This window comes from Sebastes umbrosus, chromosome 5 (assembly GCF_015220745.1).
Source record: "Sebastes umbrosus isolate fSebUmb1 chromosome 5, fSebUmb1.pri, whole genome shotgun sequence".
NCBI classification, from domain to species: Eukaryota; Metazoa; Chordata; class Actinopteri; order Perciformes; family Sebastidae; genus Sebastes; species Sebastes umbrosus.
In genome coordinates this window covers 14,695,778-14,722,540 of record NC_051273.1, presented here as the reverse complement: position 1 = coordinate 14,722,540, position 26,763 = coordinate 14,695,778, and the positions used below count along the sequence as shown (strand labels likewise).

The following is a 26,763-nucleotide window of genomic DNA, read 5'->3' as shown; positions in this document are numbered from 1 at the left end:
TATTTTGACATATCATACGATGACTTTTTTCAACATACTATACAATGACTTTTTTTCCCTTTTTTCGACATACTATACTACTGCTATTTTTCGACATACTATACTATAACTTTTAGTTTTTTTCGACATACTATATGACTTTTAAAATATTTTTTTGACATATGACTATGACTGTTTTATGACTTTTTTGTACTTTTTTCGATATGCTATTCTATGACTTTTTCAATGACTTATTTTGACATACTATACGATGACATTTTTTCATGAATTCTTTCGACATACTATACTATGACGTTTTTTCATGAAATTTTTTCGACATCCTATACTATGACTTTTTTTCATGAAATTTCTCGACCTCCTATACTATGACCTTTTTTCATGAAATTTTTCGACATACTATACTATCACTTTTTTTCATAAAATTGTTCGACATGCTGTGCTATGACGTTTTTTCATGAAATCTTTCGAAATTCTATGACTTTTTTTTCATGAAATTTTTCGACATACTATATTATTACTTTTTTTCATAAAATTGTTCAACATGCTGTGCTATGACTTTTTTTCATGAAATTTTTCAACATACTGTACTATGACGTTTTTTCATGAAATTTTTCGAAATTCTATACTATGACTTTTTTTCATGAAATTTTTCGAAATTTTATACTATGACTTTTTTTTCATGAAATTTTTCTACATACTATATTATGACTTTTTCATGAAATTTTTCGACATATTATACTATGACTTTTTTTCATGACCTTTTTTTCATGAGATTTTTCGACTTGCTATACTATCACTTTTTTTTCATGAGATTTTTCGACTTGCTATACTATGACGTTTTTTTCATAATTTTTTTTCGACATACTATACTATGACTTTTTTTCATAAAACTTTTCGACATACTATACCATGACTTTTTTTCATAAAACTTTTCGACATACTATACCATGAATTTTTTTCATGAAACTTTTCGACATACTATACTATGACTTTTTTTCATAAAATTTTTCGACATACTATACCATGACTTTTTTTTCATAAAATTGTTCGACATGCTCTACTATGACCTCTTTTCATAAAATTTTTCGACATACTCTACTATGACTTTTTTTCATAAAAAATTTCGACATACTATACTATGACTTTTTTTCATGACATTTTTGACATACTATACTATGAATAAAATAGGGCAGGTAAATATACATATACATACTGCATGACATTTTTGACATACTATACTATAACTTTTTTTATGAAATTGTTCGACATAGTATACTATGGCTTTTTTTCATGACATTTTTTGACAAACCATACTATGACTTTTTTCATACAAATTTTCACCATACTATACTATGACTTTTTTTCATGAAATATTTCGACATACTATATCATGACTTTTTTTCATAACATTTTTCGACATACTATACCATTACTTTTATTTTTTACATTTTGTATGTCATATACTACACTATGATTTTATTTGATGACATTCTATAGTAAGGTTCAAAGTTCTTTACTCTTTCTCTACTTGCAAAGCAGTCATTGGCAATGAAAATCTTTGGTCGCTGGTTTTTTCAACAATGCTCATAAAATAATTATATATAAAAGGGGAAATCACACAAGTAAAAGTAAAAGCAAATTGATAATCTAAGGAATAAAATAGGGCATACATATACATACTGCATCCACAGTATATATATTATATTTATGTTTATTATATTTACTTTTTATGACATACTATACTGTGACCTATTTTTAGTTTTTGTGTTTTAATTTTTTTTGACATTTTCATGGCATATCATATTAGAAATTTATGGCATACTATATTATGACTTTTCTCACTTTATGAGTTACTATACTATGACTTTTTTTTTTTTTTGACATCCATTACTTTGACTTTTACATTTTTTATTACATCACATTTTTTAATATTGTTTAATGACCCACTATACTATGACTGTTTTTTATGTTTTTATGTTATACTATACTGATTTCTTTTACATTTTTCATGGTATTTACTATGAACCTTTTTTACATTTTTATGGCATACTATACTTTGTTTTTTTATGAGATTTGTATGGCATACTATAATTACATTATTGGTTACATGCTATACTATGATATTTTACGTCATATTATACTATGACTTTTTCACGACATCCATCATTTTACAAACACATAATACATTGCTATGCTTTGGTCAGTGTTCTCGCTAGTGGATTGTGAAGATTCAAAGGTACATTAAAGGGAAATTGAGGATGAAGTAAAAGTCTTAAAAGGTAGCAGAAAAAACAATTTATTAACTGTAAGCTATAAATTATTTTTACATTTCAAATGGAATTTTGTTTTTACAAACACTGTTCTTTCTTCAATGCCACCTGGCCTATGATTCACATCCATCCTCTCTGTGGAACATGATCCAACATCCAACTATTGTTTTACTACTGTTCAAACAAACCAGGAAGTGACTCATTAATGACAACTGAGCAACCATCCACAACGTAAACAGGGCTCAAGACGGATCTGTCCAATATTAGTCCATTATTATTTAGCCTTGATTGTCAAAAATAATCCATTGTTGTGAGCAGATGCACTGAAACATAAGGATTTATTAACATCTGATACCAGTGGTGGAACACACATACATGCAGTGGCTCAGTTTGTCCCTGTTTTCCCTTTTAAGTGCTTTGTTACAGGAGAGAAGAGCTCAAGAGCTTCAAGTAGAGCAAGCCACATTTAGCCCAGACATAGAAAAAAAACACAGCTAATGTTTGACACGGGCACTTCTTAAAAAGGAGCACATCATCAATGCGAGATGGCCTAAGAGCTGGTACAATGACCACATGTGGCCACCAGTAGTATTGCAATCTCAATGTGTTTAAGTGTTATCAAGGCTGATTGGACACACATAGCAAATGGAAAAAAGAGAAAAGTACCATCGCAGATTAAAAAACTTTGCGGGCAAGTGCAATGTAATATTATTTTGGTAAAAAGTTTTAACTTCTGCTGATCAAGTCAAACAGGTCACACCATTATAAAATACAACAAAGACGGTTTCCTGGAGGTTTTGTCCATATTGACATGCAAACCTGTGAACATTGTGGTCACACCCACTCCTTGGGGTTTCGTAATGCCTCCAGCATCTCAGCCTCCAGGGTACCTTTGGCAGGCTCATGCATGTACTCCCACCTGAGGATGAAGGGTGAGTTTATTACCAAGCAACACACGACAGCTCATTACTGTCATAAAAGAGCAGTGCTAGCAAATGCTTCCAACTAGTGTTATCTTACCTCGCAGTGAGGGGGAGGGACATGAGAATGCTCTCAATTCTGGAGCCAGGCGTAGCCAAGCCAAACTTCACTCCCCTGTCATACACCAGGTTGAACTCCACATATCTGCAACATAAAACACACAAAACCTACTGTAGACACCTAGCTTCATGGGATTTAAGATATATTAAAGGTAGGGTTGGTAGTGCTGTTCAAATATATTTTGTTAAATTTGTTGAAATTACATCCCGACAGCTATTAATAAATCAATTGCTCTGACAAAAAAAAGAAAAGAAATCCGATACCTGTGGCTGTCGCAGGACAGTAATAATCACGTCCAATCATGTCGGTTTTTCAGTTGGATCATTTGTAAAATCTTGCGAGTTTCTCAAGATTACCGACCCTACCTTTAAGTGCCTTAATCTAATCCACAACAACAAGCAAACCAACCATTTTTGAATGAGGATTCAAATCAATGATAAACTTCATTAAAAACTTGCTTGAGATATGTAGGTAATCCAACATTGTGAACATTTAGTCATCTTTGCTTTTAGCATAAGTAATTGTTGCATGGTAATTAAAGTCTTCAAAGTGAATGCATTTATGTTTACATGTTACATTTATGTTACAGCTTTGGACTACACAGGCTGTGCATGGAGTCCGAGTCCACATCAAACCTTTTTTCAAAATAATTGTGCACCTCATTAATGGGTTTTAAAGTCTTATTTTTATTTTACCTTTTACAAAATAAAGGGAACTAAATGTGAACTGCAATGGATCACCTATCATAAGCAAATTTAATCAATTAATTCATAGTTGATTTTGCTGACTTTTTAAGACGTAATGCTATGTATGGAGAAGTCAAATTTGGCCTTTACTTCTGATGGATCAAGGTTAGGTTTATTTGGGCGAACTAGTTTGAAAAGCCTTGAGTCATTGAACTAAAATGGGCTATAAAATACGAAATCTCCTTTTGACCATGTCATACGTAAAATGAATACATTACTCATCAACAGCCACCGGATCTTTTGTGCGTCTTTTACTCACCTTCCTCGTCGTACCTGCTGCCAGTCCTTCTCTGCATCAGTAACGGTGTCGTTCAGGTGTTTGTATACGATGGGCAGGTAACATGGCACCACGGTGCGGGCACAGCTCTTAACGAAGCTGAATGCCTCCTCCTGACTCGGGGACTCCAGGTCATCGAAGAAGATCCCTCCTAGACCCCGAGTCTCTCCTCTGTGCCGGATGTAGAAGTATCGGTCACACCTGAAGATACAAATACATCAGTCAATAGCTGTTGTTGCTTTTTTTAAACCAGGGCTTGACTTTAAAATATTCAGTAGATCTGGGCTATGCAAATATATTATTCAAAGGCAAGAGGAGGAAATTAATTAAAAATAAGTCAGGTGAAAGCACATCTATAGTGAGTTTATAAGGGAATTTAAATGAGAATCAAAATGTACTCTCATTTTTGCGTGTTAAATATGATGTTGTGAGTCTGGCCTCTCCGGTCCAGCTTTCGCTGCGGGGCTGCAGGTTTCTACCTGGCGTTGCTGCGCCGCTCACACCGGCTGCGACCACTCCGTCCTTCACACAGCGATTGCCACATTAACGTTACGGTTCCCTTATAGCATCGGTTCCCAACCTTTTGCCTTCAGGGACCCCTTTTCTATCATTGAGTAAGCTGATTACCCCTGAATAAGGGACATATTTTATGGATGTTCAATTAACCCAAATAGTGAACGCAATAACTGCAGGAATTTGTGGAAAACTAGTGACTTGGATGAATTTTGAGCAAATTATTTCCTGTGTATATTGCATCAGAGATGAGTTTTCCTGTTATTTTTAGGAACTTTCATTACAAATCTCTGTATTATGTTTTTTTTTTTTACCTAATAGGCTTCTTTTTTTTGTTTTCTTCTCCCTGACGCCTGGCCATTGTTCTATTAACTCTTTAGTTGTTTGAATACTTTTCTAATTTTGAAGTTTATATTCTAAATAATAATCCAAACTTGAAAAATAACAATTTCATTTAGATTTAATCACAGAAATGAATGAAATACTGCGATAAAGGCCAACTGTATTTTTTTTTTTTTAAAAGTTGTCATACACCTTTTAAAATCGAGAAGGCCTCGCGACCTCCCTGTGAAGCTTTGGCGACCCCTAATGGGGGACCCCCAGGTTGGGAACCAGTGCCTTATAGCATTGGCTTTAAATTCGAAATATTGCCAAATAGGCGCTTTTGCTTTTTGCTTTGACACCAAATCATCATGTCTGTCAACTCTCTCATCATCGTAATCCAACTATGTATTGATAACACGGTGCTGATACACAAAAATGAACTAAATGAAATTAATAAAAGTGCCTTTTCTTCTTTCTTCTTCTTCTAAATGGGTTTTATTTCTATAAAAAAGCAAAACGACGGTAGGGCCGGTGGACAAGTAATGTGATCTGTGTATGCCCGAACACCGTGTTAACCTAGCTGTCTGTAGCTTCATATTTAACATACAGATGTGAGTGGTATCAATCTTCTCATCTAACTCTCGGCAAGATTGCAAATGAGCCTATTTCCAAAAATGCCTAACTGTTCCACTACAAATTCAACTTCAAATTAAGTTGACAAACTTTACTTACTACAAGCCAAATCAGATAAACCACACCCGTCCCTTTCATATCCCTAATGGTCATTCACTAGCTAACGCCATAGCTCAACGGTTTTTCTGCAACTGCAGATTTTAGGCAGAGACTTCGTCTTATCATCATCCTACAGTGTGGATACACCCATTGTAATCCACACACACACAAATCAGACCTACACATGCGTACGTGCTGAGACATTTCACAAATGCAGGACTAATCTTGAGTCAAAGCGTACCATTTCTTAAAGTCGGGGTAGTACTGCGGGTGGTGCTTGTCACATGCCTCCTTCAGGGTGTTGTGGAAGTGAAACGCATCTTCTTTATTAATATAAACTGGAGTCAGGTCTGTGCCTCCACCAAACCACCACTGTTTAGTGCCTGGAACACACACGCAGGGAAGGAAGACAGAAACAAGGGTCATCATTCATTCATGCACTCAATAGTGTCACTGACACCAAGACACGACAGCTGACGTCAAGGACCGACACTCACCATCTTCCTCTTCGATCTCAAAGTATCTGTAATTGAAGTGCACTGTTGGGATGTGGGGATTCTTGGGGTGGATGACAGAGCTCACACCCATGGCACAAAATGGCAGCTTACCTGAGAGGAAAACAGAGCATGACATGAAACTTCATCCATTACATGTTACTCTGAATGTAGGCTACCTCTGCATACACATATCAAGTTAACAGAACGTACCATCTTTCCCTTTGAGGACTTTCCCTCTACTCCTCATCTGCCTGGCGGCCTCCTCGGTCAGGTTTCCAAACACCACTGACACGTTGACCCCTGCCTTCTCAAACACCTTTCCATCTTGCATCACACAGCTGATTCCTCCGCCACCTGACAAAACACACACAGGGGCAAAGGGGAATACATTGAAAGAGACTGACATGGCATTGGTTGCTCCATTTCCTGACAGATTAGGCTTTTTAAAGATTAGGCTGCGGACAGGAAGAGACTAGACAGAGTGATCAGGAAGGCCAGCTCTGTCCTGGGATGCCCCCTCGACACAGTGGAGGTGCTGGGAGAGAGGAGGATGATGGCTAAGCTGTCATCCATGATGGAGAATGACTCCCGCGCCATGCAGGACACCATCTAAGCACTGGAGAGCTCCTTCAGTGACAGTCTGCTCCACCTGAAGTGTGTGAAGGAGCTCTATCGCAGGTCCTTCCTTCCTGCAGCTGTCAGACTCCACAACCAGCACTGCTCCCAGTAGACCACTTACACACCAAAAACTGACAAGAACTGCACTTTACTGTACACCAACTGTCTATCAGGACTACTCAGGTGTAATTCATACTGTGCAATATCATTTTCCACTTGTGCAATTTTGTTAATAGTCTGTTTATTGTCAATACTGTTCCTTTATTTATACTTCCTTCTATTTAAATGGTTCATATTTTGTTACACTTTGTTTAGCTCTTTTTTTTGTTTACTGTGTTAGCTGATGCATCTTGTTTTTTGCACTATCCCCTTTGCTGCTGTACACTGCAAATTTCCCCACTGCGGGACTAATAAAGGTATATCTTATCTTATTTTAAGGCTGCGTTTCTTGTATGCATCTGTGACCACGTTGCTTTCAGCACAATAAACATGCAGCACACTTGAAGCTCCCAATACTTCAAGAATCTCATGCATACCTTAAAAGGAGGAACATGGATCTGCAGTTTCATCACCAATTCAATTCAATTTGCTTTATTGGCATGACTGTCAGGTGAACAATATTGCCAAAGCGTCAATTCAATAATAAATAAAAATAAAACAAGAACAAAATAAAAACAAAAACATATATATACATATATACAATTCATTAAGCAAATTACAATATATAGATATTTGCATGTTATTATTAATGGAAGAAAACAATAAAGAAGTAATTAATGTTTGTTGTGTCAATAAAACAAACAAACAAACAAATAAAAAACAATTAATAACAATATATTGCAATATCAAAGGATAAATGGAGTAAATAAAAGGCAGAGTGTGAGTTACATCTATTATGTGTTGTTGTTGTTGTGGTTGTCTCTTAGAGGCTGTGACATGCACTGACATATCCTGCAGCTTCTATGGCGATAGAAGTAGATGTATTGTATTTTGGTCAGAGAGGGAATCAAAATCTTGGAGTTTACATTAAATCATCTCAGCTGATCTCACCTTCTTTCCTCTGCCACTGGTCCACCTTGAATGTCCCACCGTCCACCTCCTGCAAGGCGTTGCAGAAGTCGGCCTGCGTCTCCATGATCAGCATCTCCATCCTCGTACGCATCTCCTCTTTCCTCGCCTGCAGCACACCGATGTCGGTCACCGGAGGACACATGAAGCCCCTGCATCTCTCCAGGATATCCCCCTCTTGGTGCTCTCTCTTCTCCTCCTGCTGGGAGACTTTCGTTGCCATGTCAGCGCGCTGGAAGTGGTTGCCTAGAAACCCTGCTACTACTGCCGCTGTTACTGCGGCTCCAGTGAGCACCAGAGCTCCTCTTCTGGTCCGCCCGGCTCCGGATCTGCCTGCGGTCCCGTGGGACATGAACCGAACACCGGAGCCCCTGGAAAACCATCTCGTAGTCACCGGCGGCGGCGGGCTGTGAATGCAGGATAACTGTACCTGTGACCGTCCTGAACTGGCAACCCCCTTTAAATGTGACATCAAACATCGCCTCGCGGTGATTTGAGCCGTTTTGTTCACCGAGTAGAAGACTATGAAGGCCATTTGTAGGAGATATTACCGCTCTTTTCTCTCTGCGTTGATAAGTTAATGTGTACTTAACTCAAAACATTATCAGAAGTTGTGTGTTTCCGTGCTATCAGTGCGTCAAGGCAAAGGGGGTGTGTATAGTTCAACGGAAGTGACAGAGGCATCATGGGAAATGTTGTTCTTTGTCAAGCTCTCCAGGTAGTGAAAGCCTTACAGCGGACTTCAAGACCCAAAATGCACTGCGGCTAAAAATCAAATGTTGTGTTCATGGACTCCTCAAATGCTCCGTATTTTGTGTTTTACAATAAAGACGAGTTCAAGTGCTTCTGTTTTTCATCAAACGAGTAGTTACAATATACTGTATAATATAATATTATTTGCACTACTAACTTTTTTACTGCCTTTTTACTAACATGTTTTGCACTATGGAACTGTGATGCTGGAAACTTCAATTTCCCTCGGGATCAATAAAGTTACTATCTATCTATCTATCTATCTCTCTATCTATCTATCTATCTCTCTATCTATCTATCTATCTATCTATCTATACAGACAGAAGTTGAATTATATTATATATTTATTGTTCAGACTTACATTAACTTTTGTTCATAAAACAATCTTAAATATCCCAGCATTACAAATTTGGTATAGATAGATTTTTTTTATTTATTTATTTGGATAATTTATCAAATCTTTATCGTTTTCTTCTATGGACTATATGCCCGAAATTAAAGTTCCCATATTGTGCTCATTTTCAGGTTCATACTTGTATTTTATGTTTCTAATAGAACACATGTTTACATGCTTTAATGTTAAAAAAACACATTATTTTCCTCATACTGTCTGCCTGAATATACCTGCATTTACACTCTGTCTGAAACGCTCCGTTTTAGTGCATTTCAATGGAATTGCAATGGAATTGTGTTGCTAGGCAACAGTTTGGGTCCATATTTACTTTCTGTCAGCTGATGTCATTAACGTACACTGCAACAGGAAATAAACTTGACACATTTAGAATGTTTACGTTTAAAACGTGTAATGGTCTAAATATTGTATATTTGTGACATCACAAATGGACAGAAATCCAAACAGCTTGTTTCAAACGCACAATTTCTGAATACGGGCTGTGTGTATTTCTGCGTATATTGAGCATTTTGATAGTTTAACAGTATTTATATATCACTTAAACCTGCTTTATAATGTAAAAGACCTGAAAATCTCACTTTTTACAATATGGGACCTTTAAATTTCACTGAGGGAATTTTATTGATACGTTATCTCCTATGATACTGTAACTGGCATAGACAGACAGTGATGTTTAATTTTTATAGTAAACCTTTAAAATTCCCTACACGATTATTTATGGTCTTTTTTACGGAAGGGAAACAACTTGTCTGTTTTCCCTTGTTTATACTGTTTATACTTGTGTACATGGAGATTTCATTAGCCCTGTGTCGTGTGCGCATGCGCAAGTAGTAAAGCGTGTTGTCGGTCTCTATGACGACGGGTCTATTAAACCTGTTAGGGCTGCAGAAGGACTAGAAGCAGATTATGTGCACACAGGTGCTGCTCTGCAGACTACCAGGCACTATGTGGGTCAATTAGTCTCAAAACAACACGGCTGGATGTATTCTTCTTTCACTGCTTTTTAACTCAACAGGAATAATACGCAAAAGCCTGCTGCTGGTGAGTTTACTTACAATCATATTGCCACATTTGTTTTTACTGGTGTTATTGTCACAGTAGCAAAAACATTTTTGATTAATGTGATTCCTTTTAGTGCGAACTGTGCCCTACAAGTCAGACTCGTAATTCTGTCTCCGTCCTGTTTATTTTTATAGCCCATAGAGCTATACAAATAAACAGGATAGTCTATAAACTCGTCACTTTGTAGTCAGTGAAATTGAATCACAACAGAACCATAGCTACTGTAAACATATCCTAGAGCAGAGGGCATATTTGTGCCAAAAAAACAACAAGAAAAATAGTTAACTGGTAACCTTGTAGTAGTACTGGTTTCTGTCCAATAGGTGACGACCAATCCCCATCACAAGTAGCCTATAGTGCTGTTCTGTAATGGGATGTGAGATGTTTGGGAATTAGTGCCACAATAATCCCAAAACCCAGGTGCCCCTTTAATCCATGGGACACAAAAATATTAAAGGTCCCATAATGTAAAAAGTGAGATTTCCATGTCTTTTATATATTATAAAGTAGGTTTAAGTGATATATAATTACTGTTAAACTATTAAAACGTTCAATATACGGAGAAATACACAGCCCGTATTCAGAAACTGTGCGTTTAAAACAAGCCGTTACAATTTCTGTCCATTTGTGAGGTCACAAATGTACAATATTTAGACCATTACACGGTTTTAAATGTAAACTCTCTAAATGTGTCCCAGTTTATTTCCTGTTGCAGTGTATGTGAATAACATAAACTGACAGGAGGTAAACATGGACCCAAGCTGTTGCCTAGCAACGCAATTCCGTTGCAATTCCATTGCAATTCCGTTGAAATGCACTAAAACGGAGCGTTTCAGATAGAGGGTAAATACAGGTATATTCAGGCGGACAGTATGAGGAAAATAAAGTTTTTTTTTAACATTACAGTATGTAAACATGTTCGAGTAGAAACACAAAATACAAGTATGAACCTGAAAATGAGCACGAAATGGGACCTTTAAGTGAATGTATAATTTGGTATGTTTTGCTTGTAATTGGATTTGTGTGATGTTGTTTTGATTATCCCCATAGATACCCTGATCTGTGCCGTACTCTACTGTAGGCGAGGCTATGTATTGTATGTCTGTTAACAGTCATGCAGGTCATATGATATCTAGCATTGCCAATCATCCAACCTCTAACCTCTGTTGGCTATCACCTACCTTGATGTCATGAGGTGGCCATATAATGGTAAATAAAACATTATTGCAATGTCCACATTATAATGCAATTTACATACCAGTCATATTTTATTATTTGTATTAAATTAAGTTTTATTTGCACCAGAATATCTACTTTAATGAGACTGCCATGTGTCTGATAATTGTAACACTGAAATTTAAGGCATAAATATTTCCAAAAGTTTTAAAAACTGTTTCAGAATTAAAAGACTGTTATATGGCTATATCCACAGTTATATAGGTCTTCAAATGGCAGGGTTTAACACCTGCCCAATGATGTCAATGATGTCTGTTAACCCCCTGAGACCGACCGACTTTACTGTCTTTCATAGGCTGTAGCTTGTCAGGAAGGAGGCTAAAAAAACGCTCCAAAGTTTGGCTACATTTTGGCAAGGAAAAACTGGCATGGCCATTTTCAAAGGGGTCCCTTGACCTCTGACCTCAAGATATGTGAATGAAAATGGGTTCTATGGGTACCCACGAGTCTCCCCTTTACAGACATGCCCACTTTATGATAATCACATGCAGTTTGGGGCAAAAACCATGCCGTTTTTTTAAATGCAGTTTTTTTTTCATAATTAATATTTTATTGATTTTTTATATGAACATTGTCACATTTTGGTCCACAAATCAAATAAATGCAAAACAATATTAACATAAAAAAAATAAAAAAATAAAAACATATATAAAAAAGATAAATTAATACATTTAAAAAATAATATCTACAAAATCCTAGTATTCAAATAAAATGCAAAAATAGTATTTTAATATTAATATTACATAATAGTAATTTAAAAAAAGGTTAGAGTTAGCACAAAATCTGTGTAACAAATGGTATCAAACCAAAAAATAAGATAAGATAAGATATACTTTTGAGCCAGTTCTATTTTTTGTTTGGGTGAATGATCAAAACAATATTGACCTCTGTAGGCCATAGAGAACTACAGGATTACAAATCCCAAAATGCTCCATCAGCCAATTAGAATCAGGTGTTGGCAATTAGTGTCTGAAGACGCCGACGAGAGACTCAACCGTTAACGTTTACCGTTTAACGTAAAGATAGCTAAGTTTACTTATCATTTACTTATTATTTTATTTATCATTTTTATTAGAGTATTAGAGCAAACCAAACAAGTCACCACAACTGTGAGTAAAGCGAGCCAAATAACTTAAAGCATAATGTGTTTGGAATGTCTGCATCTACAAGGTGTCTAAAGTGTCTATTAGAGAAAGTAATTACAAGTTACAATGTTATTAGATATAGGCTAAATGAACCACACCTTGTAGCCTACTAGAAATATTTGCAATTGTTTTTAAATAAGTGCGAGAGTAAAACTGCATGGATGGAAGCAATCATGGTAGTGATTCTCTGCACATAATTATGACTTTTTGATATAAAAAGTAATTTATTTTCCACTCCACCCCTCTTTTCCATAGACCCATTTTTGTCTTTTTTTTAGGGTGTTCAGGGGGTCTTTAGGGGGAGATAGCAGGTCAACAGTACATATCACATAGAAGTGGTGTGCATCATCTGAAAGCTGGGAACATGAAGAATAAGCACTGTGTGTCAAGTTGTTCCTTCCATAAATCAGAAATAGAAATGAATTAATTAATTCAAATGTGTAAGAGTGTATGAGAGATTAGAACATTATGATGGAAGTTTGTGATGGCCATTCCCATGCTCTATTATGTCTCATAAGTTGTTGCAGCAATTTTTTGGGTTGATGCCATTTGTTACACAGATTTGGTGCAAAAAAAACCAAACACTTGTCGCCAAGTGCTTTCTGTTCTGGAAACTGCTCAGAAACCCCCTTATTGTCAAAAAGTCATCCATCCTCTGAATGCCCTAGGTCTCTAGTTTGTAGTTGTAAAGTTTCATGGGGCTGTGATTATCCTAGAGGTCACCACAGGTCATTTTATACAGTGAGGTCATATTTAAAAAAAATGGTCATCACATTACATCATCACAAATGAATACAGTTGGGCTCATTGGATCCACAAGAGTCTCAGCTTAACAGTGAAACCCAATTAATGTAATTCAAAGACTGTTTAGGGACCCCAGTATGCTGAAATATTCAAAGACATTATTTTAGAATAGGCAAAAATAACACATTTATAATGCATGCAAAAACTGCAGTTTTTGCCCCAAACTGCATGTGATTATCATAAAGTGGGCATATCTGTAAAGGGGAGACTCGTGGGTACCCATAGAACCCATTTTCATTCATATATCTTGAGGTCAGAGGTCAAGGGACCCCTTTGGAAATGGCCATGTGAATGGCCATTTTTTTGCTTTTTTTAGCCCAACTTTGGAGCATTATTTCCCGACAAGCTAGCATGACATGCGTGATACCAATGGATTAGGTTTTTCTAGTTTCGTATGGCACCAGTAACTTCACTCTAACTTTAAAACTGAGCCTGTTCCAGACTCTGAAAGACAGTAAAGTTGGCTGAAGGTGCAGAGACCCTCAACGAGTGGAAGAGGTTAAGTAAAGGGTTTCAGCACCGTAGTGACCTACTGTACAGTAAAAAAGAATCTTGTCTGAAATTTGTCTCTGATCTTCTTCCAGTGAAGATTATGACTAAGGTGGTTTCCAAAAAGCCTCAGGAGGAATATGAGGACGACTTTGAGAAGGATCTGGACTGGCTGATCAGCGAGGAAAGCCGGAGTGAGGACCAGGTAAGTAATTTATCTAAGATCACTGGACAGGCTAATTGCATCAGGGTTCTTATAGTAAACTGAAACGAAAATAAGCAGAGAAAAATATTTTTAGGGAATTGAAACTAAATGCAAACTATATCCTTCAAGAAAAACTAAAACTAAACTGAATCGATATTGCCTGGGTGAAAAACTAATAAATTAAATAAAAATGAATGTAAATTTGTTTATCTTTTTAGCTATAATATATCACAACCAATAAATGGATGAAGCATGAATTTCTGTCAACTCTTGTGACACTGACCCACAGAAACTGAACGGACTTGACCTTCCAGGAGATGGCGCTGTGTCACAATTGCTTCACATCGGACTCTAAAATGGCGTGAAGATTAAACATTAAACATTATGGCCATTCCTACATAGTTCTCCAACCATGTATTTTGTGTGTTTATTTAGCAACGTACTTCTGAGACATTATACCTGGCCCTAACAATAACAAACTAGAACTACTGTAAAACTAAATATTAGGGCTGTCAAAGTTAACACGATAATAACGCCTTAACGCAAATTTGTTTGAACGCCACAAATTTCTTTAACACATAATGCAACTTGTGATTTTTAGGTTGTAGCGGGCTCAGTTTTAAAGCTAGAGTGAAGATACTGGCATCATAACACTCCAGACTTATGCTAAAAAACACTGTCATGGCCATTTTCAAAGGGGTCCCTTGACCTCTGACCTCAAGATATGTGAATAAAATTAAGTTCTTTGGGTACCAATGAGACTCCCCTTTACAGACATGCCCACTTTATGATAATCACATGCAGTTTTGGGGCAAGTCATAGTTAAGTCAGCACACTGACACACTGACAGCTGTTGTTGCCTGTTGGGTTTGAGTTTGCCATGTTATGATTTGAGCATATATTTTATTCTAAATGCAGTACCTGTGATGGTTTCTGGGCAATATTTGTCATTGTTTTGTGTTAATTGATTTCCAATAATAAATATATACATACATTTCCATAAAGCAAGCATATTTTCCCACACCCATGTTGATAAGAGTATTAAATACTTGCCAAATCTCCCTTTAAGTACTAAAACTAGCAAACACACTCTGAAAACTAACTTAACTAAATGAAATTCAAAAGTCACAACTAAAATAGAATAAAAACGAATTAAAAATTTCTACCAGCACCGTGCTTCTTTGTTTTATTGTGTGAAACTACGTTTGGAGTGCTGCTCTACTTACTGCACTGACTGGGTGCTGCATATGTCCCTAACCCTGCTCTGTGAAAGTGTACCAGTGAGTAGTGTTGAGTTACCCGACCTGGCACACATCTCTGTATGCATGTGAAACCTGACATACTTTCACCGTACGCCACTGCTGGATGCAATATTGATGAACACACTTACATGTCTGTTATCACACCAGCACACCTATTACCTGCTAAGTATTGATGCTGCTCATTCATTTACCTTCATGAACGCAGTGTGTCTGTCTTTCCTCCCCACAGGGCCCTGACTACGTCGACATAGAAGCAGAAATTGACAAAGAACTAGAGGAGGATGAGAAACGGAAAGGAAAGAAAAGAAAGCCGAAAAGCCACAAGGAGGAGAAGAAAGGTAAGAAAACAGAGGAAGAAGATGAAGAGAGGTGGCCCTCACCTATGGAGCCATTAGAGTATGACTCAGACAGAGACAGCCCAAATAAATCGTCACCTATAGTCCCACCTCCTCCAGGGATGGAGGACCAGACAGAAGAGGAGAAGAAGTACATTCTGGAGAAGATCCAACAGGCTAATCGGGAGCTGCGGGACCAGGAAGCTCCGGATATGACGAGGCGCAGGCGGCTGCATTTTAAAGCAACGCTGGTGGACCTGGTGGTGCCTCCACTGCAAAATGGAAACACTGGTGAGGTGGAGGGGGCACAGGGCAACAAGGATTCAGAGGCAGAGACTGAAATGTCAGGGAAGCTTTCTGAGCTAAAACTTTCCCCTCGGGAGGAGAGTAGAGGATCTGGCAGGGCTGGGGAGAGCAGTGAGGGAAGTGTAAAGGAGGGCAGAGTCCTTGTAGAAAAGGATGGTAAGTTTGACCTGGTCAGCCTGAAAGAGGTGGAGAGTCAAGGACTTCTCCCTCCCATAGCAAACAACTACAGTGACAGCTCCTCCCCCCGTCACCCGGAGCAGACTATGAGCTCCGGTAAGACCCACAAGTCCTCCTCCCCTCCTCATCCTCGTGCCGGCATTGATCACCTCCGTGCCCCCAGACCTCCAGCTCAGCCCAGGACCAGGCCCAGCTCAGCCAGCCACGGCCAGAGAGGCAGCCAGAGGAGAGACAGCAAGCGGCGTGTGCAGTCGGCCACCGGGATACCCTGCCAGGCCACCTACTCCCTCTCCCCCCAGCAGAAAGAGCTGCTGCAGAGGATACAGGAGAGGAAGGAGATGTTGGCCAGAGAGGTAGGAAAGAAGGTTAATGAAACGTTTGCACATTCTTAAAGGGATAGCTCAGGTGTTTTGAAGTGGGGTTGTATGAGGTACTTATCCATAGTCAGTGTATTACCTACAGTAGATAATGGTCGGCGCGCCCCCAGCTTGGAGAAGCTGACAGGAGTTACCACACGGAACCAAAGCAATGCACTGCTGTGGACGGGGCCAGCAGCAAAACATATTTTAGTCACCTAAAAGAAAGGCTCACCTAAAAAAATCAATATCAAAAATATAATACACCGACTATGGATAAATACCTCACACAACCCCACTTCAAAACACCCAAACTATCCTTTTAAATCTCACCAGTGAAAGTAGCACATCTAACATTAAAACAACAAAACAGCATTTCGACTTTGAGGCTTGTTGGTAATTTCTTAAATCGTTGTTCTCTCTTGCTTCCTATGTCAGGAAGAGCAAAGGAAACAGGAGGAAGAGGAGCAGAAGAGGCAGGAGAACGAGCTGGCGTTTAAGGCCTGGCTGCTGAAGAAGAGAGGGCAGTCTGAGGAGAAGAAAAGGATCCACCGAGCCCAGGAGATGGAGAGTAGGAATTCTAAGGTACAAACACAAGGGGGCACACCGATATAACAAAGCGCAGATGTACAGCAGTGGTATAGGCTTAAAGGGACTGTTTGTAACTTTTTAAGCGTATAAATGTAGCGGGTCGGCACACATGCGCGTTCGCATATGCACGCTCGTGTGTGGCCGGAGCCGCGTCCTCCACCTCTAGACGGGAACGCGCGCTCACTACACACTGCAGAAGAGTTAGTTTAGCTCTGAGAATATCTAGTGAATGTACAGGGGACATTTGGGCAGAAATAAATGCTGCAGCTCCTCCAGACCAACAGAGCTTTCCCGTGTCTTGTGAAGTGACGGAGCTCTTCAGAGAGTTACGTTGTCTTCTCGTTACCGACCGGGTGCTGGTGTCTCCTCTGCTCTCTCCGGCTGCGTGCGGAGAGAGCAGGGAGACACGCTGTAGAGCCCCGCTGCTTCAGCCTGCACTTAGGCAGGAAAAGCCAACACTAGGATCAGATCTAAATCATGTTCATGGAGAGACCTTCGTCTGGTCAGCTAACATTACTGCCAAGCAGCTGAAATATAGAGTGATATTGCGGTTTTAGCTGACGTGTGTCGCCTCACTGTTTTGAGCGACGCTCGTTCAGGTATATTTAGAGCGAGCCCGACGCTGACTTTCGTTGATTTCACGGCCACAGGTGTCGCTGTTAACAAGCATTTCTGAAAGTTACAAATAGTCCCTTTAATACAGTATGTGGAGTCAGGGGTAGGACTGTCGGTCGTCTACAGTATAAATCATGCTCTTATATTTGTTTTAATCAGAGTTTAGTACTGTTTTAGTTAGAAGTACTCAGATCTTTTACTTAAAAGTAGCACTACTTATGTACAGTGTAAAAATACTGTTAGAAGTAAAAGTCATGCATTCAAAATTATTGTTAAGTATTGGTATAAAAGTATACCAAAAATAAATGTATTATTTAGAAGAACTGTTTGTGTGCTGAGCAAATAATCCTGAACAAACAAACAACCTCATTCACAGAAAATACAAGGAAAAGCACATCACAGCACTAGTCTGGGCAATTCAAAAACATTGTTATACTAAATGTTTTCCATTGTTTTCACTCTTACCGGATGCATTTCTGCGTCCTCCTGCAGAAAGACTCCGGCGACCCGGAGGAGTCCTACAGGCTGTGGCTTCAGAGGAAGCAGGAGCAGCAGCAGAAGGAGAGACAGCTGGTGGAGCTGAAGAGGCTGGAGGAGGACAGCGGTTACCTCCTACGCAGCCGCGAGGAGTGCGAACGTGCCTTCAAACTGTGAGTTAATTTTTACATTTTCACTTCAAGTGCCAAATTATTTCACAACTTCCCAAAGTTTATCAATGTTTCTCTTGATGTTGTATCCTCATATACACAGTATAATACTGTTGTTGTTTTTTCATAACACAAAGTTAGTTAGTATTCAAATATTAATTAATTCATAGTTATTTAATAGTAAGTTAATGGTAACACTTTATAAGAACCATCATTTATGAACCGTAAATTGGTAAAATTTAGTCAATAGTTATTTTTCTGTTAACCATCAAATTATAACTAATGTTTATTAATTATAAGTAATGCTATAATTTCTGTTATTTTATTAGTAGTTTGTGTTATATTAAATAATTAGTTTATAAATTCTATATTGTATCGTAGCTGACAGGAGATAATAACAATTAAATTCTGATTACATTAGTAAAGTAGCTATTATCAGTTTATTGTTACGCACATAACATTTTATATACTATATTAAGTATTTAATGATTACCAAATGATTTGTAAACCTTTAAGAAATTGTTTGTAAAACATCTATAAACAATACATAGATAGATGGACTGGATATTTGTAACACTTTGTTAATAGTTAATAATTGGTTTGTAAACTGTCGATAAACATTATTTGGATGGCTATTATAAAGTTGCAACTGACGGTTATAATACCTTGTTAAATTGTTATTAAATACTTTATAAAGCATCTATAAACATTAAGATAGATAGTTAATACTTTGTCAATGGTTAAACATTGGTTTAGGGTCCATCTATCTATGTAATGTTTATAGATGTAAATCGTATAGATAAGGATTTCTTAAAAGTTTACAAATCATTTGGTATTCACTATCGAATACTTAATATAGTATATAAAATGTTGTGTACAGTAATAAACTGTTAGTTACATTCCGATTACTTTAGTAAACTATTAATTATCGTCTCTTATAAGCTATGATACCATATAAATTATATGTATTTCATATTACACAACCTAATGATAAAATAACAAATTATAGCATCCCTAATAATTAGTAAACATTATAATTTCATTGTTAAACAGTAAAATAACTTAACTACCATTTATGAATGATGGTTATTATAAAGTGTTACCAATGTTTTTCACACATTTAGAGATGACATGTTTATCTTAAAATGTACATGTTAAGGTAAAAACATGTCTCTTATCACGTGTGAATTTTAAGACAAACTATTTGGTTTCACATGTGAGAGATTGTATTTCACAAGCTTTTTTCGTAAGGGTAAATTCACTCCTGATCCTCTTCCCGTCCTCAGGTGGCTGAAGCGAAAACGGGCGGAGAAGCGAGCGGAGCAGCAGGCGGCCCGAGAGCGCTCCCGCAGGTTGGTGCAGGAGGAACGCCGCGAGCGACGCATGAGGGATCTGCTGTGTACCGTCAACGAAACCAAGCCATTCAGATTCAACGAACACCTGGCCCACCACTTCTGAACTAAATGAATCCCAGATGTCTGCTGGATTCACACCTCACATAGCCCTCATCAAAAACCACAGACTGGGCAACAAAGATGTAAGTTTATTCTGTGTTGAATTGTTGCTAGGGTTTTGTTTTATTTCTGTGCTGTGTTAAATCCACCGCAGTGACCTCTACTCAGTGTGAGAAAATGTATTGAGTGAATGATTTTTTACTTTGTAGTGGCAGATGCACTTTAAATTGAGCTCTTCATAAACTACAGGGCGGCGTAGCTTAAATACAAGAGCTAAACCAGTTGTTACTGTATGCCTTTTATCAGAGAGTGTTTGGTTACATAAATATACCTTCAAGTTTACCATAGGTTACTTGAACAGCTTAAACTGTAAAGCAATGAAATACTAGTTTCTTAATTTAAAAGGCATTATTGCTTGATACAAAATAATGATTATGAATATATTAAACAAAAATACACCATTAAATATATGTAATTTTATATTTTTAATAGGCATGTACACAAACATTTTGGTGTGCTACAGCATTTCAGAATTAAATATCAGTGAAACAAAAGTGGCCAACCTCATAATATGACAGGATTTAAGTTTCTGGTTAGCAGTTTGAATCTATGTAGGAAAAAAAAGCAACTCTTTGTACGTTTCTTTCCATTGGATTTACAGTGCACGACTCGGCCTATCATCAACACAAATATAAAGACATAAAAGATAGATACAAATATGTATTCCTTGAAACAGGAACGATTGACAACTTTTATGATAAAAAGTTCCTCATATTAAATGCAGACAGTTACGACAGCAGCTGTCTATTATTAAAAACATAAATAAAAGTAAAACATGTCAGTGAACATGTAAACCAGTATATTCTGCTCTGTGTGCCTAGAAAGGAAGGGAGTGATTCATCACGCCAACAAGAGGAGGAAAAGTGGACAAAGTAATAGACACACAGAGAAGGACAGAGTGCATGATCATTAAATATTCAGCATATTAGAACATATCTCTTTCTTAAACTCTTTGTATGAGTGCTATTTGAAAATCAGGTACCCAAATTAGAAAAACAGTGCACTGCCTACGTTGAAAATTATTACTGGCACTGAAAAAACATTGAATAACATAATGTTAATAATTGCATATGTAACAGTACCATTTGTGGATTATTTTGAAATACTGACCACTGAAATTAAAGTATTTTTTTTTTTTTTTATATCTGTACATAGTGTTTCTGAATATTGGATATGTTGTCCAGAACAAGAACTCAAAACAAACAAAAAAAAGATAACTACCGTTCTTCTCTTTGGCTTCTTCACAGTTCAGTGAGATTACGGATATGATCAGTCTTAAATGAAACCGCCTGCTTACCAGGTACAATAAAACAAAGTGAATTGGATTTTTTTTCTAGACTAGAAGCGGTCACTGGAGGGAAAGACAAAGAGCAAAAGGTAAACTCAAGTACTTGTGTGTAGAGAAACATTCAAAAAATACGACTGAGAACACAAAAATGACATTATTAATCTTGCACTTCAAACAGTACAAAAATAGAAAAGTTCTGATCCAAAAGTCGATTCAATAAATAGTTAAAATATATAGAAGTATTTGATAGAAGGGGATGGGGTTTTACAGTTCATCTTTAGGGTTGATGTTGAGGCCTTGACCCCACACAGACTGTGTGTCCAACGCCTGGATCACCTCGTCTGCCTGTAGTCTCTCCTAGGAGAGGAAAAGAAACTAGAATTACCGCCTCTGCCAGCCAGTCAAGTTGCAGTTTACATCGATGTCTGTCCCAACATGTCATCATTTAATTTTATCCTAATAGACATTTGTGTGAAATTGTCATAATTAGAATCTGAATTCTTGAGTTGTGGGCAAAAACGTGTTTTGTGAGGTCAGTGACCTTTGTGCTAAATTTGAAGAAATTCCCTCCAGTGGGACAACCCAAAAGTATAATGCCTCCACGATTTATGAATTAAAAAAACTGTGGGATAGTGTGTTTTGAAGTGGGGTTGCATGAGGTACTTAGTCAGTGTATTATCACAGTTACGCCCCCAGTTTGGAGCAGCAGACCGGAGTAACAGCATGGAACCAAAGCAATGTATTGCTGTGGACAGGGACAGCAGCAAAACATATTTTGTACGCTATATTTAGTATATTTTCGCTAGTTTACCGGGCTGTGAGAAAGGGAACTGAAGTCGGTATCTGTGCTTTTGCCAAAGCAACCGGACTCCATTGGAAAAAAACCCCCAGTAATTTTACCTCGCAGATCACGGGGGTTGCTGGTCTACCGCTGCCTTGATGAGTGAGTTTGTTTGTGTTATTGTGTGACTTTGGTTAGTTTGGACTCACCAAGGTCACACAACAGCACTAACCAATACTACAGCAGCAGCAGTAAAATTACAGTAATTAGAGTTTTTTCCAATGGAGTCTGGTGGCTTTGGAGAGACCATAGATGAATAAAACGGCTTCAGTTCCCCGTCAGAAAGGGCTGTCTGACGGCAAGGTAAAGCGGTGAAAATATCATAAATATAGCATACACTGAAACGGATTTTGAGTTTTTAGGTGGCTAGAAAATGTTTTGCTGCCGGCCCTGTCCACAGCAGTACATTGCTTTGCTTCTGTGCTTACCTCCCGTCTGCTTCTCCAAACTAGGGGCGTGTTGACTGCCATCTACTGTAGGTGATACACTGACTATGGATAAGTAAGTCATACAACCCCACTTCAAAAAACCCAAACCATCCCTTTAAGCTGCACTGTTTTGAGATCAAGTCAGATGAAATAAGACTACAAGCGTATACAGCCATGCTTGCAGCTCTCTGATGGCTCTATTTATACAAAGTGGTGTGAGGAGCTAAACACAAACGCATCTTAATTTAGTGTCTTAGCTAAGGAGGACGGAACCTGCCAAATCAAAAAATATAAAAATTTGTCATTAAATGTAGCAAAAATATAAAAAAATAAATGTAGCCATTAATTGATAAAATGTGACAAATTGATACTGTATTTCTGTTTTAATTAACTTCTTTATCTTTGTATTAATTTCCTTATATTTACTCTAATGTGTAAATTTGTAATTTTTTTTTATTAATTTATACATTTATTTCAAATTTGTATTTATATATTTATTTTTTCTGCAAGATTTTCCCTTTGCATTTCACCCCATATTTATTTCCCCAAACATATTTTTTTCTGTATTCTTTTTTGCATTTCTGCCTCATTATGCAAATGAGGGGAATGTCACTCCACATGTGTCATCATGGAGTCAGGGTGCATGACTATATGTTAGCTACCTAAACAGTTTATCCTTCTGCTTATCGACTCCAGGCTTCATCCCCGGCACCGCACTGCACTGCAAGTCATCTGCCTGCTGCTGCTGCCTCGTACCGGTACAGGTGTGCAGATCAATCGTCGCCGGGAAACATGCCGCGCCTCTCGGCGACAACGCCACCAAGACTCTGCTCAAGCTAGATCTGATCTGCACACCTGTAGCGGTACGAGGCGGCAGTGGGGGCTGATGACGTGCGGAGCCGGGAATGAAGTTGATAAGCAGAAGCAGACACTGTTAGCTAGCTAGCATATAGTCATGCACCCTGACCCCATGATGACACACGTTGATTGACAGTCCCCTCATTTGCATAATGAGACAGAAATGTATAAAGAAAAAATAAATAAGGGGTAAAATGCAAAGGGAAATTCCTACAGAAAGAAATGGGAAAATAAACATAAAAGTAAATAAATAAGGGAATTAATACAAAGATAAATAAATAAGAAAATCAAAACGAATATCAATTCATGTCATATTTTACCAATTAATTTGATTTATTTTCAATATTTTTGCTACATCTAATGACTTATTTATTTATTTTTGCAGGTTCCGTCCTCCGTAGTTAGCATGGTGTCATTTGCCAATTAGCAGTAAACACAAAGTACAGCTGACACTGATGGGAATGTCATCAGTTTTGCAGGTATTTGATCATAAACTATATCATGCCTGTCATAATTACATGTTATTTCCTTTCAAAGAATAAAAAGTTTACAATTTGTGTTTGAAATTAAACAGATCATAGCACTAAATGTCCAATTTAACACCATGCTTTTTTATTTTTATTTTACAACTTGTATTTAATCCAAAATTGGAAATAAAATTAGGAAGAACCTGGAAGCAAAGTGATTATTATCCTACTATGATGATAATAGTTCTTGAAACTGAAACATTAGCTTACCAGTTCTCTGAAGAGCGGGTCCAGGGTGAACCACAGAGCGACGGCACACCTCTGCCCGCTGGTGACGGCCTTCACACCGTGTGGATTCTCCCCTCCTGATGAGAAACCCACCATCCTGCCACACATGGGCTTCACTGATGCCTGGAGAGAATGGAGGAGACAGAGCAGAGGTTAAAAATGACCATTTTCTGTTCATATTAGTAAGACCAACACTTCACTGTTTTATGTACAGTCAACTTGGTTGTTAAAGCAGACATTTGTCCTGCTGTAGGGTCCACGAGTGTAATCCCAAGTGAGCATCAAAGCTGATCATAAAGTCTTTTTATGAAAACACTGTTTGTTTGTTCTTTTCACCCATTTGATGTCATGTACAATGCTTGTTGCCATAGAGAGCAGGAAGACATTACCCTGAAATGATTCCTCCCTTTCAATATATTATTTAACCATCATATAACCTCCTTTAGAGGAGTGTTGTGGTTATTTCAGCCAAAGTTGGGGGTAAAAAAAGAGACTGGCTAAATGTTGGGAGAATACTAGAAGTCTCTTTCTCCATTCCTCAACAAAAGGTGAACCAGAACCAGGTCAGTTTAGTAAAAACAAACCCTGTTTAAGGTTTAATTCAAACATAAATTGACATTTTAGTGAACTATTAAATAAACTGCAACATAAGCATGTCCACCGCCTTCCTGTGCAGTAAAATCATTTAGTAAATCATCTCAGGAGAAACCATCTTACCGTGACTGTTTTGGCATCCATTTCTGTGAATATGAACTCCCCTCCTTCAAAATCTCCATTTATATATAACAGTGCACTGAAAATAGAAATAAAAAAGTAAAGGAGAGATCAGTACAGACTCGACATATAAATCAAGAGAGACGATAGTGACTGTTATTTATCTTCACTGTGTAATACAGCTGCTGAAAAGTGGGTTTACTATTAGGGCTGTCAAAGTAAACATGATAATACGTTAACGCAAATTAGTTTTAACACCAGTAATTTCTCTAACACAACTTGTGATATCGATCTTTAGGAGGTTGTAGCGGGCTCAGTTTTAAAGATAAAGTCTGGCATTATATGAAACTAGAAAACCAAAGGAATCCATTGGTACCATGTCATACTAGCTTGTTGAGAAGGAGGTTAAATAACGCTCCAAAGTTGCATATTTTAATGGATTGACAGCCCTAATTATTATCTTTAATTGTGTTGACAGTGGTAGCCTCATACCTGTAATCTCTGTATGTATATGCTGGTGGTTCCTTCCAGCACTCATTGGCCTCGGGGTCCAGCAGACAGTTGTCAGCATGGATGGGATGGCTCAGGTCATTCCTGTGATCTTGCTGGCCTGTGAACGGACAACCAACATGCAAATAGATAATTTAATATATAGATATCAATAAATCAAACGTCCTCTGTACTTTTCCAGGTTTTTCTTCCTGGGCCTTTTGTTGTGAAATCTACCACTATCTCATCATACAGTATGTGAACCATCAAGGATGACAGGAGCATTTATTAAATCTCTTTCTTTCCCTCACAACTGTTTTGATTGTAATTATTGAAGAACAGAAGTGTATGCTTATTCTTAAGAGTATCCGTTAAAGACTCAATATCAAACAACAGTATGTATGTAAAGCACAGGGTGCTTCTCGTAGCTGGTGGAATAGTGCAACACCTGAATCTTCCTCAGTCAGAAGGAATACACTGGCAATCTAGGGACTAAGCTCAATATTGCTGCTATTCACCACTACCAGGAAGGAACAGCAGTCTTTAGAAGAGCTGGATTACACATGAGTAGTACAGGTATGATGAGTTGTAAATGTCAAGTCTCTGTATGTATGTGTGGTTCTGCTATATCCAGAAACGATATTGAACGGAATATTAGCAGAATGTACCAATATACCTGAAATACAAGAGTATAAGGAAGACACTTAAATACTCTTATACGGGCAGGTTTACCGCTACACACTTGCATCAACATTTTAGGTGTGCAGTAAAATATAAAAGGAAATTAGCCGTAACACTGGAATATTCCACAAGGTGGAGCTCCAACAGAAGCAATATATGATGTCTAGTAACTTTACATTTAGTAAAGCCTGCTAGCCATTTAGTTATTACCCTAATAATACAGACTATAAATATACAAACACGGTACTTTAAATTAGTAAGACGCACTCAATAATGCTCCGAAGAACAGACAACAGAAATAGTAACTGCTAAATCTGCAGTCAAACCACAATTGAATCACAAAACTCACGGTTCGGATTGTATCGCAGTTTTGAGTCATGGATCGCAGCCATCAGTAGAAAAAAAAGGGAAGAATATAACTTTAAGAGATGCCCCAATCACATTTTCTTTGCGGCAAATACAGATTGCCGATCGTCAATGAGCCATATTGGCTGATTAATTTTAAATGTTGTTTTTTAATATAAATGTTATTATTTTACTTTGTCATAGTCATCTATAGTAGTTATTTGCATGAAAACACACAACTCAAATTATTAGGAAATAAAAGATTGAATTTTTATTCATAAAAAAATCTTAATGATAAGCTGCTTAGAGCTAGTGTTAGGAAGTTTAACAGGTCTCTCTAATATCTATTTATATACAGCTTACATACAG

At 37.5% G+C, this 26,763-nt stretch overlaps 3 protein-coding genes across 13 annotated transcripts in view; 1 reads left to right on the top strand and 2 right to left on the bottom strand.

The window, feature by feature from the left end:
- Positions 1 to 2,280: 2,280 nt before the first annotated feature.
- On the bottom strand, positions 2,281 to 8,784 carry cpox (coproporphyrinogen oxidase). Its single transcript, XM_037769794.1, has 7 exons — positions 8,069 to 8,784; positions 6,611 to 6,754; positions 6,401 to 6,511; positions 6,145 to 6,286; positions 4,317 to 4,535; positions 3,291 to 3,395; positions 2,281 to 3,189 (listed from the first exon to the last, which is right to left on the bottom strand). Exons 1-7 carry the CDS (start codon positions 8,619 to 8,621, stop codon positions 3,105 to 3,107), a joined length of 1,359 nt encoding a protein of 452 aa, XP_037625722.1. The 5' UTR covers positions 8,622 to 8,784; the 3' UTR covers positions 2,281 to 3,104.
- Positions 8,785 to 10,118: 1,334 nt separating this feature from the next.
- ccdc181 (coiled-coil domain containing 181) lies at positions 10,119 to 23,812 on the top strand. Of its 11 annotated transcripts, none has more exons than XM_037769552.1 (9): positions 10,120 to 10,292; positions 11,364 to 11,522; positions 14,083 to 14,192; positions 15,660 to 15,792; positions 15,910 to 16,625; positions 17,067 to 17,213; positions 18,327 to 18,484; positions 19,768 to 20,018; positions 20,817 to 20,982. In XM_037769552.1, exons 2-8 carry the CDS (start codon positions 11,504 to 11,506, stop codon positions 19,937 to 19,939), a joined length of 1,455 nt encoding a protein of 484 aa, XP_037625480.1. In that variant the 5' UTR covers positions 10,120 to 10,292; positions 11,364 to 11,503; the 3' UTR covers positions 19,940 to 20,018; positions 20,817 to 20,982. The 11 variants fall into 11 exon arrangements, with proteins under 11 accessions (XP_037625478.1, XP_037625480.1, XP_037625474.1 ...); XM_037769553.1 differs by having other exon boundaries at positions 10,121 to 10,292; positions 15,684 to 15,792; XM_037769546.1 differs by lacking the exon at positions 20,817 to 20,982 and adding an exon at positions 23,796 to 23,812 and having other exon boundaries at positions 15,660 to 16,625.
- Positions 20,408 to 26,763, bottom strand: part of p3h2 (prolyl 3-hydroxylase 2) — a 90,956-nt gene continuing 84,600 nt past the window's right edge. Inside the window, exons 13-16 of the mRNA XM_037769540.1 lie at positions 25,372 to 25,489; positions 24,883 to 24,958; positions 24,148 to 24,288; positions 20,408 to 21,640 (exon numbers count right to left, since the gene is read on the bottom strand). Of these exons, the coding sequence (XP_037625468.1) occupies positions 21,548 to 21,640; positions 24,148 to 24,288; positions 24,883 to 24,958; positions 25,372 to 25,489 (428 nt within the window). The 3' untranslated portion in view covers positions 20,408 to 21,547. The remainder of the gene's footprint in view (positions 21,641 to 24,147; positions 24,289 to 24,882; positions 24,959 to 25,371; positions 25,490 to 26,763) is intronic.

What these genes read in the sequence shown, in the direction of transcription:
- cpox (XM_037769794.1), bottom strand. Translation starts at nt 8,621, where the DNA reads ATGGCCTTCATAGTCTTCTACTCGGTGAACAAAACGGCTCAAATCACC. An exon ending in TACCCCGACTTTAAGAAATG is followed by an intron (nt 4,536 to 6,144) that starts GTACGCTTTGAC and finishes TTGTATCTTCAG; the next exon opens with GTGTGACCGATACTTCTACA. An exon ending in TCCCTCCCCCTCACTGCGAG is followed by an intron (nt 3,190 to 3,290) that starts GTAAGATAACAC and finishes CTTCATCCTCAG; the next exon opens with GTGGGAGTACATGCATGAGC.
- ccdc181 (XM_037769546.1), top strand. An exon ending in AGGAGATGTTGGCCAGAGAG is followed by an intron (nt 16,626 to 17,066) that starts GTAGGAAAGAAG and finishes TTCCTATGTCAG; the next exon opens with GAAGAGCAAAGGAAACAGGA. An exon ending in TGGAGAGTAGGAATTCTAAG is followed by an intron (nt 17,214 to 18,326) that starts GTACAAACACAA and finishes GTCCTCCTGCAG; the next exon opens with AAAGACTCCGGCGACCCGGA.